Source organism: Centruroides sculpturatus, unplaced genomic scaffold, assembly GCF_000671375.1.
Source record: "Centruroides sculpturatus isolate CEXI.00-Female unplaced genomic scaffold, Cexi_2.0 scaffold1153, whole genome shotgun sequence".
NCBI lineage: Eukaryota > Metazoa > Arthropoda > Arachnida > Scorpiones > Buthidae > Centruroides > Centruroides sculpturatus.
Genome location: NW_019385436.1, coordinates 181,536 through 198,735, shown reverse-complemented (window position 1 = coordinate 198,735; position 17,200 = coordinate 181,536). Strand labels below are relative to the sequence as shown.

Sequence of the window (17,200 nt, the reverse complement as noted above, 5' to 3'; positions counted from 1 at the left end):
TGAGCCGTTTATTTTGAAAATGGGGCAAGTCCAATTTTTGTTATTGCGAGATATTTAAAGGTTTGCATTTCAATAAATTTAAAAATATTGGTAAGTATTAATAGATATATTTTTAATATTTTGTGGTACCAGATAATGTAAGTTTATAATTCAATAGTGTTTACAGTGCTGACTAAAAAAAGTAAGAGTTTCATTATAACTAAATGGACTTGCCTCACTTTCAAAATTAATGAATTATTGTAATCGTTCATTTAATTGGGAATTTTTTCAGTTGCATCAGCCTTTTTTTAATAATAAAAACAAAATACTATTCAAATTTTTATAAATATTTATTCATTTGATAAAAAGTGAAACAAAACAAAGAATATTCTAGTAGAAAATATAACATAACAAAAAAAAATTCAGTTTTATTAAGAATTTCAATCAAATTATACATTTTCAGTTTATACATAGGTATAACTAAATGAATTTTATTCAGGATTTAACATTTTAAAATATTCATGATGAACGGGAAGTATATATGGTAATAAATCCATCGTGTCCTTGTATTTTTCAGATGTAATAGATCTTTTTTCATACAGAAACGATAATTTTATATTTCCGAAATTACTTGGTCTTCCTCGTTGTAGTGACAAATCGATAATTTTAAATTTAGCATCTCGTTTTATTGATGTTTTGTAGAACATTTTGTATGGTGCAGTCCTTGTAAATCTGATCCAGCATATATTTAACCAATTCACGGTTTCTCCATTGGTATTTTTGTTTTGTTTTTTTTAACTACTTTCCCCAGAGGTTATGTTGAAAAAAAATTTTTGCGTTTCATTTCATGTACTAAAAATTTATTATGTTTTCGACAATTTTGTATTAGTTTATAGTAATCCTGGGAAATATACAAGGAACTGGTTTTCCGGATTGCCATTTCTACCACTCCAAAATCACGATCGTTCGGTAAAAATGAATGTTCTGAAAATAAAAATTTGTGATCAATGATATTTATTTCATTGTCACTGGCCTGAACAATTTTCATCCACATTAAGGCCAACTTTATGTTTCTATTTTGGCCAGTGCACATGTCACTATAAGCTATAATGTGTTTTTGGGTTGTCACAGTCTGTAAGTGCTTCAAACAGCAAGATGCTACTTCTTGTGCTCTTCGGGATGTTATAGTTTCATCCCAAACATACATACTAACTTCATCATTATGAAAATTGTGGAAGCCTTGATTCAATACATACATATTCCGCTTATATTTCTCGGTGTTGGAAGTAAACATATTATTATCGAAACACAAAATTAAGATATACTTTTTCTTATTTATGAAATATTGTACAACCACCTACTTTCAATATCAAAGATAGATAGATAGAAACACCCTAGATTTCAGACATGATGTCAAACGGCCACATTACTTCACCATACAGCAACTGGAGCTAAATTTTGCCGTAATATATGCAGTCAGAAATAACTTCAATCTAAGATGGACTTGCACCACTATCAAAATAAACATATTTTCAATACTGTTAAGAGCTAAAACTTCCGTCCCCCAAATATTAGAATCTGAATCTTTTTTTACTATAAATTGTTTACACATAAAAAAATCATAACAAGTTTTATCTATAACTACCATTATCTCAATTTTTTCAAAAATGGACTTGCCCCACTTTCAAAATAAACGGCTCATATGTATATAAGTTGACGTGTATTTTACATTATACTCTTGGACTGAATGAACCAAAAAGTATTTTAATTAACCATGAAAATTCTTAAAGTATTGAAGATATTCTATTCTAATGCTCAAAAAATTTTTGAGTAACTAAAGAGATCTTCGAAGGTCAAATTTTCTAGTACGAAGAAACCCAAGGAGAAAAATATCATCCATATGAATATCAATCCCTTATTCCCCTATTGAAGTCAGAAAGAAAAATATATTCATTATATTATAATAATAACTCTTAAAATGCATAATTATGTATTAATATTAATATATTTATGTTTTTATTACCCGAAAGTTTTAAAAATCTTTACTTACTGATAATCCTTTTGATATCTTTTAAGGCATTTTCATTATAAGAAAACACTTCTTTTTCTTCCTCAAATATTGAATTTTTAATGCTTATTTCACTCATATTTTACTGAAAATTTAAATAATTTTCAAATAAACTTCATATCTGTTAACAACTACTTCAATTCTCTTACATACATTTAATTATTATTATTATATCTGAGATAAAGTTTTGTATTAAGCAGTTGTACGATATTTTAAATATATATCAATAATATCATAACTTTTTATAATATATTTTCTTAATTAATTGTAGTAATTTGTTACTTGTGTACAAAATGCATAATAATAATTGCAAATTTGTACAAATTATAGATTATAACCGAAAGTAGTAAAAATTAAATTGCCTATTTACCTTTCGTCACACGAAAGAGTGAAGAATATTAATTGGGTAAAGGAATTTATATTTGGATATATTGTCGAATAGAATAGGGTAGAATTAAAATACGCTTGTAACTAATTAATTATGCAAATAATTAAACAGCAAACGGTAGAAGAATGGTGAAGAATTACTAAATAAGAGTTTTATAACACTCGAAAAATCNTATATATATATTTATTAATTTTAGCCACACATGGAATAATTCTTACTCTCGTTAACTTAATATGACTCTGGAAAATATCATTAGGCACTGTTCCTGTACACGAGAAGGAATAAAAGTAAATACTTGTTTACATTATTAAAATAGCCAGAAGTATAATTAGTATTTATTCTTATATCTAGTTTTTTTCATTCTCTAATAATTGAGACAATTCACTTAGACGTCAATGCATAATTAAGTATTGATTTTGATTTTTAATAATATGAAAACAAAGACGAAAATAATTTTTAGTTTTTATATAATAGCAAGTGTATGTATTATTATATATTTTCGTTACATCGGGGTATAATGACATCGCGCGATATAACGAGGGGCTATTATATTATTGTCACCTTGTTCGTCACATTGATATTACATAAAAGTTAAAAAAACAATCCAAAAAATACAAAAATTAAATAATCTTGAGAGTTCATTTTTAAACAGTTTAATTAAATGCTGTCAAGTAAATTTTGAGTGTGTTATAGAGAGCGGTTGTTCGTTACTCTGTCTAAAGGTGAGATCGAATAAATTGGGAGTTCAAGTACATTAAGATATCACTTAAAGTTCAAAGGTGACTACAGTAAGTACTTTTGAACTATAAACAATATCTTTATTATGAAGAAAGTCCCGTGATATCGTTTAAAAGTGCTTGATGTACGCCTACTTGTACGCGTATGCAGGTTGGCGAACGACAGCTTTAGATACCGCGAGCCCCCGGTTGGGAATCTCCATAATAAAAAACCGGTTTGTATTTTCCCTAACCTCTGTTCAATTTTTCTTGTACAAGTGTACCTTACGCCATCTGTTGTTAGTAATTCATATTACTAAGCGCATTTTAAAGTTTTAAATTAATTAAACTGAATTTTTAAGAAGAGAATATATAATTTGAGTATTTAAATATTTGAAAGTAATACGAATATTTTCATTATAAATAAATACAATTAGATTTGACACAGTTTAATTGAAATCATTCTATAAGTTGTTTTGTTAAGTAACATTTTAAAAAGTATATAAATTAAAAATTAATTAATTAATTATTATAACAGTGTTTAAAATGCATTTATTATATATATTCTTAAACAAGAAATCCTTCTCCAAACACCCATTCAGTTACTAAGTAATTTTAGATGAAGTTCTCGTGTAGTTCACGTATAATAAAATGAAGGGCATTTCAATGAAATGTTTAGAATTTTAAGAATTAAGTAGGGAAATGAGTTGTGTTAAAGATGAAGTATAATATCAAGTAAGGTAGAGAGAATGGCAACCCTGTTTAATGACTCCAGGTCAAGGTTCGTGATCATTCCTTAGCAGCAGTACAATATAAATGAAGTGAGGAAACTCTGCAAGACGTTAGCATATAATTTTCTACAATTCCTTCCGTGGGGAACTGGTCTAGAATGTTTCTGAGGAAAGATAAAAAAGCTAAAATACATAACATGGCTCATACGTGTTAAAATAGATTATGGAAAAATCATGAAAATCTTCAATTGGCAGAAAAACCAGCGATCTTGGTACTTTCCTGGTTCATAGTCCTTAAGGAGGAATTAACATTCAGTTGTACTGTCTTTAGGGAGAGACAGAGCAATCAATGAACATGTGGATATCCATTCATAGTTGATGGATATACTAGATGGAGGAAGAATAGATTTCAGGGAATCCTTTAAAGTGACGAAAGAAACAAGTTTAAGGAAAATAAATGAAGTAAGGTTTTAGAAAAAGACTTTGTGTATAATTATAGAAGTAACAAGTGCTTGAAAAAGCTGATAAATTAGCAGTAATATAGAATTAGTGTAAGTAATAAAGATTTAAACCTTTATGAGTCAATTTATAATGTCTGTTTCTGTTTATAATAGGAGTAAGTTATAAACTCTATAAGTTTCTTAAGTGGATATTGGAATTCGATTACATAAATCTTATTATATGAAATAATAGAATAATATTATAAGATTTAAAAATGAGTAATTTCGAGTTCTGAATCTTCTCTTAAAGAAGACAAAAATTTTTCTGGATTATGAGAATAAGCTTTAAATTTTTCTTCGGATTTTTCTATAAATTTCTTCAATTCTTCGTCTTCTAGGTCTTCGTTAATATAGCGAAATTTTCCTTGGATGAAATTTTTATTTCTTTCTTCTTTATATAGCTGCATATATTCTTCATTTTTTCGATAGAATTCTTCATTAGCTTTGATCATATTATTAGCTTCGGTCGAATCGACACTTGGCAAATTTCCTCCAAATTCAACGGGCAGACAATCAGGACTGATAAATTCGTATAAAGCTTTCATATCGGAATGAAGATACAACTGTAATGTAAATATATATGCGTTATTCTTTCGACGAAGTAAGGAATAATCCTTTATGTAAACAAGGCTGTTGAGTAGAAACATGGCGATAAATTTGATACAAATGTATAAATAATTAGAGCTACTTACTCTCTCTTTCAGTTTGCTCGGTAAAAGTGGAATAAAAATGCTTAAAATTGCTTTAATTATAATGTTCAAGTTCACGTAGTGAATTTCTTTAAATCGAACCGGATATGAATCTTTCTGTTAAAGAAAAATAATAATAATTATTTTGTTTAAAATTATTTTAGCAATATACATATATATATAATGCCAATTTTATATTATTTAAGTAAAGGATAATAATTCACTTACACGTTACTTCTGCTCGAATGCAGAGAGGGTTCGAATAGACTTACATACTTATTACACTTTCTATCTATTCTTTGGGTTTAGACAAATCTTTATGTGAAAATATGCCAAAATGGAGCAAACCTAATGCTAATGTTCCTCCGAAATAGGTTCATTTTCATTAGGAATGAGCAGTATATCGTAAAGTGTGGTATTTCATAACATAGTTTATTAATTTTATAATATATATAGGTCTGTATAGAGTAATACAATACAGTAGACTAAGAGGTATAAAATAAATATAACTTAGCTGTATAAAAACTAAAACGTTCGTTGCCACTTTCAAAAATTCATTACAATCTTGTATACTATTTATTGAATTATGTAATATAGATATTTATGTATAAATTAATATGCAATGTTAATTATAATTTACTCACCAATAGAACTTTTGTTACTGAATTCAAAAAACTTGGCGAAAACTGAAGAAAATGTGATAATGAAATTCCTTCAGCATTCACTATACAAACGACACGTTTCTCTTGAGTTCGGTGCAAATTTAGTTGTAGATCAAAGAAAAGCATTACAGTACGAAACATATCAGTTACATTTGCAACAGAAATATCCCAGTTACCTATAAAAGACATAAAATATACAATATACAATTAACAAATTAATAGCAATTAACAAAGGAAATTCATTTGTACCCATTCATCTATATGTAAACATTTAAGTAAGAGTTATGGATTCAACAGAGAAAAATTCAGCAACGAATTGCTTAATTTTTTGCACAACATTTAAAACTGCTTTACTTGTTATTTTCTAGGCAGTAAGACACTTGATAAACCATTTTTTCAGGAAGATGGTCTTACCCCAGGAAACATATCTGTTACCTCTAAAGATGCATGCACATAGATAATGTATCACTGCTATATTCTTTGTTTATAGCATAATTTAATGTTAAATCTTAACTGTTATTTCTAAAATAATATATAATAATGCTTACAGTATTGAAAGATGTAAATGTATCTTCCTTTCTGATCGGGTTTTGGCAAAAATTGCATTATATTCAAGGACAGTATGTGCTCCATTTTAGAAGGAAGAAGATCTTTAAAATATTGAGGATATTGTATTCGAACTTCGTAATAATTCTTAAGCAATTGCAAAGATCTTCCCAATTCATATTTTCTGGCGCGAAGAACTCCGAGAAGAAACATGTCGTCCATGCAACATTTTATTCCTTGATCTTCTATACAAAATAGAAAAAGTTGAGATTTTTAATTGATTCAAAGTTATGTCTGGAAGAATATATTTTTAAACTTGCAAGAAGCACATTAATATTTTTTATAGTTGGTTTAACCTCTTTAGTGATTCAGGCAATCCCCGCAGATACAGTAATGCTCTTTCTATGGAGAAATTTCGTCTTAAAAAATATCGAAAACGGAAGAAGATAGAATCAAACAGATTTATGTATTAAAATCTTCTTTAATTCCTCTATTAATTTACGGTTCAGAATTTTGTAAGCTTAATTTGTTAATTTTCTACGAATTTTTAAAATAGTAAAAAATTCGTAGAAAATTAACAAATTAAGCTTCCAAAATTCCGAACCGTAAATTAGTAGAGGAATTAAAGAAGATTTTAATACAAAAAACTCTTTGATTCTATCTGCTTCCGTTTTCGATAATTATTTAAAATCGTTTTTTTTTGCAAAAAAAGCATTGCATTTCAAATGCAATTTGATAGAGATCACGTGCATTACCAAAGAGTAAAATTAAATTAATTGTATTTAATTTTTGTAATTATAATATAAACATTCAACTCACTTATAATTTTTTTAAAGATTTTCAGAGAATTTTTATCCCAATGAAATTCTTCCTTTTCTTCCTCAAATATTGAATTTTTTATCTCCATTTCAGTCGTATATTGCTGTAATTTTTAATTGTATGTTTAATATTTTCAAAATTCTATAAATAATTCATAAAAGATTTCTCTAATAAATTTAAATCGAGTTTTCTAATGAAAATTCTGGTAGAAGGATAGGATAAGATCGATGGAATAACGCAACTCCACACACCTGTGCAATCTGCAATATGCAATCTACCTCCAGAGGAAAATTTCTATGAGATACTGATCATATTTAGGTGTTAAACACGTGAATAGAATCCGGAAAACTACACTTGGCCAGCCCGTTGATAAGGTGCGAATTTACCACCGAGTACAAGTGTCCAGTGATGTTATTCATTATACCACTAGTGCACATTTAGAAACAATAGAAAAACTTTTATACCTATTTATTGCGTACAACAAATTTTTCTTTTGCAAGAGGAATGCCAAATACGTTTATTTGAAATAATCAAATTGCAAAAGAAATTCTTAATTACAGAATATTTATTTTAAATCTGTGGGTGTTTATGAGCACTAAAACAGGTCCATAAAGTGTTATTTCTAACCTATCCATTGCAACCAAGATGGAAAATATTAGGGAGATATGTGCCAAATCTAAGGGGTGAATGATATTTTAAATGTTGCAAAGCCTCTAAATTTTAAAGGATAAAATTAATTTTTATCCTGCACCACTAAAAATATTATTAGGGAGATTAGTATAGCTGCTCTGAGTTATTTAAATCATTACAGCTTTCTAAAGCTGTACAACAAATGATCGCAAGCAAATATGCAATAACACATCTCAGAACTGTTTAAATAATAGGAAAAGTTATGGTTTAAATCTGAAATTAATATCTTACGACAATAATTTATTTTATATGTTTTAATATAATTTTGAATGTTAGGTAAAAGCACCAGAAATTACTTACCTTTGTCTTTACAAAGTCTTCTATTACGCGAAACGGAAACTAGAAGTTATCTTTACGTCTGTCTGCAATAGCCAATAGCAGAGGTTGTTTTATGACGTGGTTATCTGTTGCAATATTTTACACACCGACTTTTAATATTGGTTTACATAATCCCTTATAATTTTATATTTGATTTATTAAACTATATAAATCAAAATAGAAACTAGGAAGTGAGTCGAAGAGCTGGAAATTCAATTGTGTTATTTCGTGGGATCATCTGCGTCGATAATTTGCCGTAGTCATCTGGTAGTGACGTCGCCGCTGGCATAAAATGAATAAGAAAAAAAGAAAATGTGCGTGTTCGTGCTAGTGACGTTGCATATTGTCACTTTGACCCCGCTGTATTTGGAGAATGAAGTCATGGACCTCCATTTTTTTATTATATTTTTGGATTCCTCACAGTAGTTAATGTAAAATGGCAAAGTTTTTACAAAATCGACAAACAAATTTAGAGTACGAACTTAATAATATAAGCCACATAAATTATAAAATGCTTTGCTAATGCTTTTTCTCTCAATTATGTATTTGTGCACAGTAGATATATGTTATTGCATTTGCATTATTATATAAGAATGCTTCCATTATATAAACATACTAAAGGGAAAAATCTTGTTTAATTTTTTTACAAAATTTTTGAGAAATTAATTCATAATAAAGAAATTTTCATATGAAAAATTGTTTTACTTTATTAAGTTTTAGAAGTAACTTCAGGCTATTTGTGAGAGGATGAAAATATCACCATTTTTAGAATTAAAAGTATAGGTGAAGGTTGTAATATAAGGCTTTTTCGTGAATATATAAAGAAATATTTCTTAATTTGCGATTAAAAACTGCTTAAATAAAGAATTTAGTATCTATTTTATATAATTTCTAACAGAAGAATAGCGTACACTCCACAATATTAACGCACGAAATTATTTACTTTTATATTTTCTATACAGTTGAGTTTTGCAAGTGAATTCTTTTATAAACTGATAATAGTTATCGGAATTTATATACTATGACGCAAGGAAATTTCGTAAGATATAGAATTATTTTTAAAAAAATATTTTTCTTTTAAATAAACCAAATATTTATTTGTAAATAATATAAAAACTCAATAAAAGTTTATTAATTTATTACACATTTTTATCATTATGATATCAAGTATAAAAACAAATACAGTAAGATCGATATTGATTGATTAAAATAATGATCTTTAAATAGAATTTTTGAAAATTTATATTATCTTTATCTATCTTCAAATGAGTAAATATAAGAATGATAAAAACAAACGAGCAATTATTTATTGTGACATCATCACAATGCCGGATTGCAATTGTTAATCATATTTTTAATTTATTTAATTTAAAATAAATGCTCTCCTCTTGCCCTTGTGCATCACACGTTACGTTTAAAAGTAGAGTGATGTCTGTAATCTATTTAACACCTTGTAGAAGAAAAATTTTAATTGAAATAACGTAACTTCTAATTTGCATCGATAGTTCATATATAGGTCCTCGGGCTTTCTGCCCCTACAGTATCCATGTACCGCCTCATCTTTCACTCATCTAACACCGTTCTCGAGATTAACGAAAGTCAGCCAGATGAACGAAGACAGAGAGAATGTATAAGTCTACAATGAACGGGTTTCGTGCCATGGACAATGAGAGTTCGGTCGTGGGTTCGCGCCTCGCTCGGGCGGGTTGATCACGTGGGTATTTCCGGGTTTTCTCTACGTCTGTAACGCATAAATAGGGGACAGTTTCACGGAAGGCATCCGCTAAGGCAAATCGCCCAAGTGTTGCGTTGCCATAACTAAACAAACAAACAAGCGAATTGAATAATCGCTATAATTAATTTCTAGTAGAGATACAAGCTATTATTAAATTCACTGGAAAATCGCGCCATTTTGTCGTATCGCGATAGAATTGAAGGGAAGAAAGAGGCGATCTTTACACTTGCAAATATGGAGAGGCGATCTAAGAAGAACGAAATCGACTTCGATTGCTTTTTTCATGTGTTTTCTTCGTTTATCGCGCACATTTTTCGTTAACTACGCGCAATGCTTCCCCCAAATCGCTTTAGACCCATTCAATCGCCTCAGGGGCCATTGCCAATTTTGACCCAAATATATCTCAAAAACCAAGCCATAAACTCACATCTTGTATTACATTTTTATATTTCTCATTCGCAATTAACGGAAAATGGAAAAGTTTCAATAAAACTGACCCATGAAATTTTGAGAATGAACTCAATTTCATAAGACACAGAAGACATGCTATTGACTTTGCTACATTGTGCCACTTAATCGTGCGATTTGCGCGATGTAGCTTTTTCAAGCGCGCTTGAGCTACCTTGTATCTCGAAAACGAAGTCATGAATCTACATATTTTATTAATTTTCGTATTCTGCATCGCAATTAATAGAAAATGGCAAAGCTTCGTTAAAATCGGCACGTCAAATTTCAAAAACAAAGGCAATTAGGTACATCACATAGATGCTTCCTGAACGTTCCGCCTCAAATATCATCGATTCAGAATGTAAAAACAAAATATAGAACCTTAATAAAGAAATTTAGAGGAAATTTATATCTTTTTATGATTTACAATTATACTACAATTCTTTCCAATATTTACATATAATACTGTATTTTAATTTTAAAAGTACACTTCTTTTTACGAGTGAACGTGATTCATTATTTGTACTTTTACCTTTTCTGTCATACTTTTCATTTCAAAACTATATAATTATTTCTGAATCAATAATTTTCACAAGAATATACAAATTAATTCGTTGATAAAATTGATTAAACCATTGAATACTTTGTCGCGAGAATTCACACCAAATCCTTGATCCAAGAACACCAAAGGAAGAACACCAGAAAAACACATCAAAGGAGTGCGTTTTTCCGGTGTTCTTCGCATGTATAAACTTAAATAAAAGCCAATTTCTCACTGATAATCTTTCCGAGAGGAATTTTCTTCATAGCATGCCGCCCATATGTTGCGTTGACTAAAACAATCTAATATTGGTTGCAGAAATCTTTACAGGGGCACAGAAAGGTAAACAAATAAGCATTACAAAATGTCTGATACCTAAGCAACTCACTTTACTCGCGAAAAAACTCCCAGAATGGAGGTGCATATGCACCTTGTACACTTCCTCAACCCATCCTTGATTATGAAGTCCCCAAATCCGCCCTTGAAAACATTAGTATGAAGAATAAAATGGAAACATGAATTCTAAAGAAAGAGACAGTTTGAAACTGTAACATAATCAATCAATTATTAATTAGAAACAACTTTATTTTAGGCAAATCCTGAGATGAATTGAGTGCTTTATAAATGTGGGATTCTCACTTTCATCTGCAAGTGAATAAAGTACATGACTGCGTCATTAATGCAGAAGTCATAACCTTGACTTTTAATCACTAAAATTTAACAGCATCAATTTCTTAATATACAAATAACCCTGCAAAATTTCAGAAATTTTTTTACATTACACAAGAGTTGTTAAGCTTCAAAACAGATGAACAAAGACGTGTCATATGTGCGTAAGCGTGCACAAAGTCACACCCCTCCACACACATACACACCAACATCCATACATAGAAGAAGAAAAACTGTGTAATTATTCCACACAGTTGAGCGCCGAAATCAATTTTCTGTAACATTATTTGGAGTAAATATCTGGTAAACTTTATCATCCAGAGCAAATTATTATTAGAGATAGAAGGGCTAAATTTAAAACAACAGGTTTTTAAAAAGTATATTATCTAGCTACGTATAATTTACATTGTATAATACATTGTGTAATATATAAATTACCTGATTACGCTGATTGCACAAACTTACCACGCCTTGTAGGTTAATCTTTGGTTCTCAATCCGTAGTCCGCGGGACAAGGGTGCTCCGTGAAGCCACTTTAAGTGTTCCGCCAAAAAATCAAATATACAATTAGAAATTGTTGCAAAAGAAAAAAAAAACAATACAATGAAAAATAATTTTTGTATGGGAATGTAATCAGCAAATGCAAATGACATCATATACTACACCGAGTGCGCTCTTGATTTCAAAAAAGGCTTGCCACCCCTTCTTTAAATCTGATGTATTTTGAGTGTTCCGCAGAAAAAAAAATGTCAATGTTCAGTTTTCAACTTCAAAAAGATTGAGAATCACGGAAGTGATAAAAAGGAGTCAGAGATAAAGATCAAAGACGTACGATTTATTAGTGTTTAAGTCATTAACTAGTTCAAAAAATTAATTAATTACATGCTTTATTGTACAAAAAAATTAAATAATTAAGTTTTATTTTAAACATTATCTTATAACATTTCAACCTCGAATATCAGTCACTTCTAAGAATTGGCTATTCTTTCAGTTACTTGTTTACTGTTTAACAATATTGCATACAAAATAGCCTCTAAACGACAGCCAATTTGGAACAATACGCAATTGTTAATCATATTTTTAATTTATTTAATTTAAAATAAATGCTCTCCTCTTGCCCTTGTGCATCACACGTTACGTTTAAAAGTAGAGTGATGTCTGTAATCTATTTAACACCTTGTAGAAGAAAAATTTTAATTGAAATAACGTAACTTCTAATTTGCATCGATAGTTCATATATAGGTCCTCGGGCTTTCTGCCCCTACAGTATCCATGTACCGCCTCATCTTTCACTCATCTAACACCGTTCTCGAGATTAACGAAAGTCAGCCAGATGAACGAAGACAGAGAGAATGTATAAGTCTACAATGAACGGGTTTCGTGCCATGGACAATGAGAGTTCGGTCGTGGGTTCGCGCCTCGCTCGGGCGGGTTGATCACGTGGGTATTTCCGGGTTTTCTCTACGTCTGTAACGCATAAATAGGGGACAGTTTCACGGAAGGCATCCGCTAAGGCAAATCGCCCAAGTGTTGCGTTGCCATAACTAAACAAACAAACAAGCGAATTGAATAATCGCTATAATTAATTTCTAGTAGAGATACAAGCTATTATTAAATTCACTGGAAAATCGCGCCATTTTGTCGTATCGCGATAGAATTGAAGGGAAGAAAGAGGCGATCTTTACACTTGCAAATATGGAGAGGCGATCTAAGAAGAACGAAATCGACTTCGATTGCTTTTTTCATGTGTTTTCTTCGTTTATCGCGCACATTTTTCGTTAACTACGCGCAATGCTTCCCCCAAATCGCTTTAGACCCATTCAATCGCCTCAGGGGCCATTGCCAATTTTGACCCAAATATATCTCAAAAACCAAGCCATAAACTCACATCTTGTATTACATTTTTATATTTCTCATTCGCAATTAACGGAAAATGGAAAAGTTTCAATAAAACTGACCCATGAAATTTTGAGAATGAACTCAATTTCATAAGACACAGAAGACATGCTATTGACTTTGCTACATTGTGCCACTTAATCGTGCGATTTGCGCGATGTAGCTTTTTCAAGCGCGCTTGAGCTACCTTGTATCTCGAAAACGAAGTCATGAATCTACATATTTTATTAATTTTCGTATTCTGCATCGCAATTAATAGAAAATGGCAAAGCTTCGTTAAAATCGGCACGTCAAATTTCAAAAACAAAGGCAATTAGGTACATCACATAGATGCTTCCTGAACGTTCCGCCTCAAATATCATCGATTCAGAATGTAAAAACAAAATATAGAACCTTAATAAAGAAATTTAGAGGAAATTTATATCTTTTTATGATTTACAATTATACTACAATTCTTTCCAATATTTACATATAATACTGTATTTTAATTTTAAAAGTACACTTCTTTTTACGAGTGAACGTGATTCATTATTTGTACTTTTACCTTTTCTGTCATACTTTTCATTTCAAAACTATATAATTATTTCTGAATCAATAATTTTCACAAGAATATACAAATTAATTCGTTGATAAAATTGATTAAACCATTGAATACTTTGTCGCGAGAATTCACACCAAATCCTTGATCCAAGAACACCAAAGGAAGAACACCAGAAAAACACATCAAAGGAGTGCGTTTTTCCGGTGTTCTTCGCATGTATANAATTGGCTTGATAATTCAACTACGCTTGTTGGAGAACAATAAAAACACTACACTCAACAAGCCACCAATAAAACTCAACTGCCTAACCTATAACCAAAGTCTCCTTTTAATTTGTTTTTAAAAAAAGCGCTTGACAAACTTGCCCCGTGTGCCGAAGTTGCCCCGGTCTCCCCTATATTTGAATATTCGAAAATATATTTATTGAATCGCTTCGTTGTAGATCTTCACAAATTCTTCGTTTTTTACATAAAATTCTTCATTTTGTCTTACTACTTCAAAGAATTCACTCGAATCGAAATCTGGTAATTCACCTCCATATTCAACAGGAAGATATTCTGGATGAACGAATTCATGTAAAGTTGTCATGTCACTATGTGGAAATATCTGTAAACGAGTTATTAAACTTATAAAACAATAGCATAACATCATTAATATTCATTTACTTTTGTAATTTTTACGTTACTAAAAATCATTTTCAGTGTAATAAAAGTTCTATATATTAGGCAAAAAAACACAACTTATGTTGCAATTGCATGCAGAAAAAAGCATGTTATTAACTAATACATCCGTTTGTCTATCAATGATCCATTATCTGCTCTTTCTTTATCTTATGTGGTAATTATAGACGGTTTGCTGCAATTAAACAATGAGTTTCTTGTAGTGAAATTATGAATTTAAATAGTTGAATTCCTGCTTTGTCATCATCAACAATTATATATTTACCAGTTAATATAATAGCTTAATAATTGTGGAAAAAGAACAGAAAGAGATACTATATTATATTATTATATATTTTATATACTGTATACATTAGTAACAATATATTTTTAAAAAATTCACTGACTGATATCACTTGTGTATTCTTGTTACCAGAATGTTTTCTTCTGTACAATACACAGGCCTTTATTTATTTATTGGAAAAGTGGGATTTCAGACATTTATTCGGATACTATTTCAGTAATTAAATATAATACGTTTGAAATATCTTAATGAACAGTTTTCAGCAACATCTTCATAAACGTTTGACTCTTGAGTTTCCAGTATCCAAGGAAAAAAAGATATTCCTACTCCTGAGAGAAATGTCACCGTTTCGAATAAACTGCTACTTGTATAAACAAAGCATTCAGAATATCAAACAATAAGTACAGCGATATATTTAAATTAATATTTTATAAACATTCTTCCGTAATTTTTCAATAAAGAAACCTTTTAAGAAGAAATGTACGTTGCAAAACATGGCATATTGTGTTATAAATTAATCATAAAATAATAGATAATAAATCATTAATTTAAAAATATGCTTTTCTTTTTATATAAAATTTGCTCTGCTTTATTAATTATAAGAAAAATTACTTACTTTATTGCGTAGTTTTGCTGGTATAAGTGGGAAAGAAAATTTCAATAATCCGCTGACAATGACGTTCAGATTGACANAAATACAATACATAGATATTACATGAACTAACAAGTAGAGACTTGTAAAACATAGGTAATAATATGTAGCATGAAACCTCAAAATTTCTCTCTTAGGTGAGTCTTCAAGATGCAACTTTTCGTATAATAAATAATAAAAAGAAAACCTGACATGATAAATTATTATTGAAATGCGAGATTTTCCGGGATTTTTCTCGTAGGGAATAAACTGCGAGAATCCCGGGAAAGAAACCCTAGTCTGTAGCGATTTCAAACCCTCTAAATTTAACGTATTCATATATTTTATAGGCTACACACAGTTACTTTGACGTTGTAAAGTGAAATATATGTACTTTATAGTTAAACCTGTCTAATGTGGACCTGTTACAAAGCGAAAAATTCTGCATCCCCGCGGTGTTTTTATAAATGTAATTAGAAGATGTGGAAGTCGTATCTTCCTCCGTTGTCTTCTGGAAAGGATCGGGAGACGGGAGACAAAAACGGACACTAGCTCAAGAATAATTTCCTGTGTCGATCGCCCTGAGTTTCCGTGACGTCAGCTTTTATATCATTAGCGTGGGAAAGGGTCACGTGATTGTCCGTTGTTTACGATGACTTGCATCCTTCGAAGAGTCGTTGGTAACGGACTGCCTTCGTTTCGCGACAACGTGTTAACTTTCTCCAGAAAAAATGTTTAAACAATTACAAATTTCTAACAATTCAGTCCCTTAAACCGTCGGGCGCACAGAAGTGTTAAATAGAGTTTTAAAACAAGTAACAATTTTCATATACGGTAAACCTGTCTATGGAAACCACCCACGGTTCCTTCAAAAAGTGGTCTTTTAGACAGGTGGTCGTCCAATACAGGTGGTGTCGTAATACCGTATTTCCGTACGTATTTTGCGCACTTTTTAGCCATTTCTACTAAAAGCAAAACTCAAGGTGAGCAAAAAGAAGCGAATTTTTTCAGCAATAGGACTATATTAGTATTGTATTTTATTCTTATCGGATAACTCGATTTACGGGAGTCGTCGTGATTTTGTAAGACAGATTTAATACCAATATTTTTCCAGTTAAACTTCGCCACTAATTGCCGTTGTGATAAACCATTTTCACTTTCTCTGATAATTTTAACACGATCTTCTAACGCCAACACTTTGCATTTCTTTCGTTTTTCCGACATTTTCCAACAAACTGAAATGAATTTCCTTTGTTGCTAGACTAATTTATTAACACCTGCACCTAATTTCAAGGGAGGGAGAAGTGCCCAGGATGAGTTCGAACGAAAGTTTACACTAATTAATTATACAGTAGAACCTCGATTATCCGGATTTTCGATTATTCGGATTGTTCAAAATAAACAAAAATTTTACGAATTTGCTGATTTGCACTTGGCGAATTACGATACTGTTTATGTACGTGATGGAATGAATAACTTTTTCATAACTTTTTTGTTTCAACAACGGTTATACCCAGCACAGTAAACTCTTAAATATATTTTGCGTCGTAATAAAAATATAACTTGACATACGTATTTATAAATAATTTATATTCAAATTACATCATTTCTATGACCAAGGGCGGCGTAAGGCATGGGCGACGTGGGCCACCGCCTATGCCTGGCGGTCCG

The 17,200-nt window shown here is 30.4% G+C and overlaps 1 protein-coding gene and 1 long non-coding RNA gene across 2 annotated transcripts; both read right to left on the bottom strand.

Moving 5' to 3' along the window:
- Positions 1-3,696: 3,696 nt before the first annotated feature.
- On the bottom strand, positions 3,697-12,553 carry LOC111638976 (alpha-tocopherol transfer protein-like). Its single transcript, XM_023384751.1, has 7 exons — positions 11,964-12,553; positions 8,089-8,150; positions 7,099-7,201; positions 6,282-6,524; positions 5,716-5,909; positions 5,075-5,188; positions 3,697-4,945 (listed from the first exon to the last, which is right to left on the bottom strand). The coding sequence occupies exons 3-7, from the start codon at positions 7,184-7,186 to the stop codon at positions 4,592-4,594; spliced, it is 993 nt and encodes a 330-aa protein (XP_023240519.1). The 5' UTR covers positions 7,187-7,201; positions 8,089-8,150; positions 11,964-12,553; the 3' UTR covers positions 3,697-4,591.
- A 1,821-nt stretch (positions 12,554-14,374) lies between these two features.
- Positions 14,375-15,593, bottom strand: LOC111638966. The gene is made up of 2 exons (XR_002758989.1): positions 15,515-15,593; positions 14,375-14,541 (listed from the first exon to the last, which is right to left on the bottom strand). It is a non-coding gene; the product is annotated as an uncharacterized LOC111638966 (long non-coding RNA).
- Positions 15,594-17,200: the final 1,607 nt, after the last annotated feature.

Bases quoted from the DNA above. Each gene is read 5' to 3' on its own strand.
- LOC111638976 (XM_023384751.1), bottom strand. From the start codon at position 7,186: ATGGAGATAAAAAATTCAATATTTGAGGAAGAAAAGGAAGAATTTCAT. The intron at 5,910-6,281 runs GTAAGCATTATT...TGTCTTTTATAG, and splicing joins CATTTACATCTTTCAATACT to GTAACTGGGATATTTCTGTT. The intron at 4,946-5,074 runs GTAAGTAGCTCT...TTTACATTACAG, and splicing joins CGAGCAAACTGAAAGAGAGA to TTGTATCTTCATTCCGATAT.